The sequence below is a fragment of the Nelusetta ayraudi genome, unplaced genomic scaffold, assembly GCF_046127955.1.
Source record: "Nelusetta ayraudi isolate G7.1 ecotype Tasmania unplaced genomic scaffold, CSIRO-AGI_Nayr_v1 ptg000053l, whole genome shotgun sequence".
NCBI classification, from domain to species: Eukaryota; Metazoa; Chordata; class Actinopteri; order Tetraodontiformes; family Monacanthidae; genus Nelusetta; species Nelusetta ayraudi.
The window spans coordinates 3380033-3385000 of NW_027466103.1; the positions used below are offsets into that span (position 1 = coordinate 3380033).

At 45.9% G+C, this 4968-nt stretch overlaps 1 protein-coding gene across 1 annotated transcript in view; it reads left to right on the plus strand.

The window, feature by feature from the left end:
- Positions 1 to 4968, plus strand: part of yars2 (tyrosyl-tRNA synthetase 2, mitochondrial) — a 7640-nt gene continuing 2672 nt past the window's right edge. The window contains exons 1-5 of the mRNA XM_076037987.1: positions 1 to 866; positions 1451 to 1618; positions 1714 to 1869; positions 2430 to 2600; positions 2729 to 2942. Coding sequence (XP_075894102.1) covers positions 79 to 866; positions 1451 to 1618; positions 1714 to 1869; positions 2430 to 2600; positions 2729 to 2894 — 1449 coding nt within the window. The 5' untranslated portion in view covers positions 1 to 78 and the 3' untranslated portion in view covers positions 2895 to 2942. The remainder of the gene's footprint in view (positions 867 to 1450; positions 1619 to 1713; positions 1870 to 2429; positions 2601 to 2728; positions 2943 to 4968) is intronic.

Sequence of the window (4968 nt, forward strand, 5' to 3'; positions counted from 1 at the left end):
CGGTTCGCTAGAGGGCGCTTTAAGCAAACCAAACTACCCTGAGTTGCTCCACCACCGTTTTCCTGTCACATTTTCAACATGGCGGCGTCCATGGTGCGGTTCTCCCGGCATGTACGGCGGCATGGAGCGTATGTCCTGCTCCGGAGAGCGACTCTCAGGCTCGCACTGGGCTCCAGACTCCACCAGTCCGCGGTTCTCCGGAATGGACTCCTCTACTCGCTCAACCAGCGCGGCATCCTGAAGGAATCCTTTCCGCAGGACGCGGCTGAGAACCGGCTCCCTCGGCTGCTTCAGTCGGCCGCTCAGACTATTTACTGCGGCTTCGACCCCACGGCCGACAGCCTCCATGTGGGCAATTTGCTGGCCCTAGTCGGCCTGCTGCACTTCCGGAACGCCGGCCACCACGTGCTGGCGGTGCTCGGAGGGGCCACGGCGCAGATCGGGGATCCGAGCGGCAAGACGAGCGAGAGGGAGCGTCTGTCCGCGGAGGCCGTCGAGGCGAACACGCGCAGCATCCGGGAGAGCATCCAGAGGATCGTGGCCAACCACGAGCTCTACTTCCGCGACGGCTCCAGGGCGCTCGGCACCGTGGCCGTGCTGAACAACCTGAGCTGGTACAAGGACTGGAGCGTGGTAGGCTTCCTGTCGGAGGCCGGGAGGCACTTCAGGATGGGCACCATGCTGAGCCGCCACAGCGTGCAGTCCCGGCTGAAGAGTGCCGAGGGCATGAGCCTGACCGAGTTCACCTATCAGGTGTTCCAGGCCTACGACTTCCACCACCTCCACCAGGTGTACGGCTGCAGGATTCAACTCGGCGGCAGCGACCAGCTGGGTAACCTGATGTCGGGCCATGATTTCATCCACAAGTAAATGTCCATCTTACTTGAATGTAATTTTAAAATTAAATTGAGCAAGATTCGCTTTACCATTGTTGCCCTGCAATGATACTTTGCCATTGTCTAAGCTACCTGTTAATGAGAAACGTTATTTTATTTATTTATTTATTTATTTATTTTTACTCCTATCGCTTGTCTCACTTTCGTTATAGTGTATTTTTGAAACAAGGCCCTTGGTGATGTCACAATGGAGACTGATTACTTCCCCTAGTTAGTGACAGGAGCCCCCAGCAAGGCAGGTCTTCCACCCTCTGACTGCCTTGTTTTGGTCTCTTTCCAAGCACGTGCAAGGTACAACAAAGCATCAGTTTTAGGAAGAAACTGAAATGAGACAAAAATACACCTTATGGATAAATGTTGATATAGTTATCCCCATAACTGAGTGAAAAGTATAAGATATAACTGATTCTGTCTTTGGCCTTTTTGTCTACATGCAAATTTATTTATTTTATTTTCATGCTTGACATTTGTTTTTGTTTTTTTGTTTTTTTTGGGAGGGGGGAGTCACCAACATGTAAACGATGAAATAGCTGAAGATCATGATCTCTGTGCAGAGTGAGCGGTGAGGAGGTGTACGGCCTCACACTCCCGCTGGTCACCAGCTCCACGGGCGACAAGCTGGGGAAGACGGCCGGCAACGCAGTGTGGCTAAACCGAGACCGGACATCCCCCTTCCACCTCTACCAGTTCTTCCTGCGGCAGCCTGACGCGAGCGTGGAGAGGTAGGCCCATAACGACTTTGTCACACTTTGTCCTCAGCTTCAGAGACAAAGATTGTTTTGTGGGCATCCGTACTTATGCGCAGTGGTTTTTGCAGCTACCTGAAGCTGTTCACCTTCCTGCCACTAGCAGAGGTGGAGTCGCTTATGGAGCAGCAGCGAGCCAACCCCGGCAAACGTCTTGCGCACAAGCGACTGGCTGCAGAGGTGACCAAGCTGGTGCACGGAAAGGAAGGACTGGAGAGCGCAAAGAGGTGTGACCAGTGTGTGCGTGCCTGTGTGTGTGTGTGTGTGTGTGTGTGTGTGTGTGTGTGTGTGTGTGTGTGTGTGTGTGTGTGTGTGTGTGTGTGTATCTGGTGTTGCTACTGCAGTATTACGTCAGTATAACCACACTTTGGTTTCTGACTATTTACAGGTGGGTTTTGCAGATTTTGCTCCATCCCTCATTTACTAATTTACTCAAGTGGTCTTTGCACATATCTACCAGTTTCCTATCAATCCAACATTGGGAAAGTATTTCCCAGTACATCAAAAGTGATTTGGAAATGTCTTGGTTGGAGATGGAGATGCAGAGGGAAATTGCAGTTGTTATAGCTGCTGTGTATTCATTCATAGCAGCAGAAAATAAAAACAGATCCATCTACAGAAATCCCAGAGTTGTTTTAAATGAAGCTTAAAAAAAATACCATATAATCTAAAATCACAAACACAGAAAAATTATTTAGATAAAAAAAAAATATATAAGTTTGTGTGCTGGAGTAGTGAAGTGCTGGAGCGTTGGACAAGTCTAAATTTGCATTTGTTATCATACCAGGTGCACCAGTGCGCTGTTTCACAGTAGTGTGCAGGCCCTGGAGGAGATGAGCGACAAGGAGCTGCAGGAACTCTTCAGGGAGGCTCCTTTCCATGAGTTGCTGTTCGAGCCTGGGACTACTGTGATCGATGCCTGTCGAAGAGTCAGTGCCATTCCAGATGGACCCAAAGGGTAGGTCACTCCCCTACAACCACACCCCAGCAGCATGAATCACTCTGAATCACAGAGCTCTCACCAAAGGCCAAAGATTCGACCAAGGTTTTCTAAGTGTGTGTGTGTGTGTGTGTGTGTGTGTGTAGCTATCGGATGGTCTCAGAGGGAGCTGTATGGATCAACCACAGGAGGATGAACAAACCAGAGGAGGTGCTCATCCCTAAACTCCACATCCTGTCAAATGGACTCATGCTTTTGCGTGTGGGCAAGAGGAACTTTTGCATTATCAAGTGGCTCAGTCTCTCAGGCTGACTCCTCTCACATTGGACCAGCTTGACCTCAGTGGACTTTATTGTCAAGGTAGGCTGCTACATAGTGACTGAGGACACTCGGATTGTTTGCATTGCCTGTGTTTAAGTTATATATATTTATATGTACAGATCATGCTCCTGTAAAGCTATGAACATTAAAAAATAATTTTGAAATGAAGAATGTTGCCTAATTTTGCGACCATTCAAAATGTGCAAGTAGGGTGACGCTAGGGGGCAGCATTGTTCCTGTCCTCGCAGTGGCGCTGCAGCACTGCTCTGCAGCCCTTAGCCTGCTGTGACCCCAAGAGTAAATAATTGGTCACTGTAATATGAAGTAGCAAGATCTGGATGTCGCAATGTCTGTGGTTCCGATTTGAAATGATTTTATTTTTAGTTCTATGAGGAACAATGACAGGAGTGCTGCTCAGAAGCTCCCCTTTGCTAATTCTACCAGGGAGGTGTAAGTTGAATCCCAATAAAGAGGTAAGACTTCAAAATAGTTAGCTTTAGCGCTATCCAAATTAGTTTGAGAATCTTTGCATGCCTTCAGATATTTATACCTTGCAGATCAGCATTTCTATCGTTTTTCGAGAACATGTTCTCACCGTAGTGTAAGTTACAGCAATCACACCCTTTGCTCCTGTGTTTTTCCCTTTCCGATTTAAGTATCTTGCATTTTCAGGCCTCGTGTGTGTGTGTGTGTGTGTGTGTGTGTGTGTGTGTGTGTGTGTGTGTGTGTGTGTGTGTGTGTGTGTGTGTGTGTGTGTGTCTGTCATTGGGTTGATGACAGGCTCTGCTTGTTTCTGCTGACCTCGATTTGCTCCTTTCTCTATTTTTTTTTTTTTTTTTTAGGCCCATAGAAGTATATAAGTCCTGAAAAGACACATTTGCACAATTTGCAGAAATGTCCACCCCTCCCCCCCCTTTGCCTTTTCTTCCCTCTTGAGATTGGGTCTGTGCCAGCTCTGGCAGAGAGCCTACAAACCCAAGCTGGAGGCCTATGTATTTTCAGATGTTATCTCTTTTAAGGTGGGGGAGTCATTGTACATTCAGTTAAAAAGAGTCAGTTTTGAAACTGCCAGTAGCACTTTCCTTTTGGTAAAAACAATTTACAGATGTTTTCTATTTGATACTGAATATGTAATACTTTTGTCACCGAATCAGCCTTATCCTCCATTCCTCCATCCATTTGCATTCCGTTTTTATCCATCCGATGACAGTGATTGTTGCATTCATACTGTGTATTATTTTGAACTTCGTACTATTTTTCCTCAACTTTCAAAACAACCATTGTTTAACATTTTAAAGACGTGATTGGATATTCGACCTCAATAACTGATCCACAGATTCACTCGTAATAATCGGCATGATCTCCATAAGGAGTGGGTCCACTTGAATAGAAGGCCGCCCTGGGAGGAGAATGATGCATTTTGAATTTTACTTTGAATTTTGATGTTTAACGTGTCCTTTTAATTGGTGCATTAAGCCCAGGTTACTGACTGGATCATAAACTAAGTTTACCATTTTATGAACGCATGCAGCATTGATCAGCTTACTTGTCCCTGATTTTACCCTGACATCACAACTCGTATTAGGTAGGGTTTCTTTTTTTATTATTATTATTATCATGTGGTACATCAGTAACTATGGATTTAACATTAGCATTGTTTGCATTATTCTTTATTACTATTGCCTACTATTAAATATTTTACACTGGACCTTTTCAACCACCCTGAAAAAGTTAACTTTAGGGTTGTTGTTTTTTGTTTTGTTTTTTTGGGGGTGTGGGGGGGGTTCTCATTGTCCATGTAATAAAGAAGTTTAAACTGAAACTAAATTAAAGGTCTGTTAATAGTACTTCTGTATACGTTTCTATTAATACCTCTGTTGTAAAGCAGTCTGTCCCTTAGCATTTGATTTTTCTTTTCGAAGAAAAAGTTGTACTTCTGCTCAACCGTCACAGCGTTTCGTGCCGCAAACTAAACCATTCCACCTTAAAAGGGGCGGGACCACGTCTCTCGACCAATGAACATCCTCGTCACGTTTAAATAGCTCGGGCGTGTCAATCATTCCCC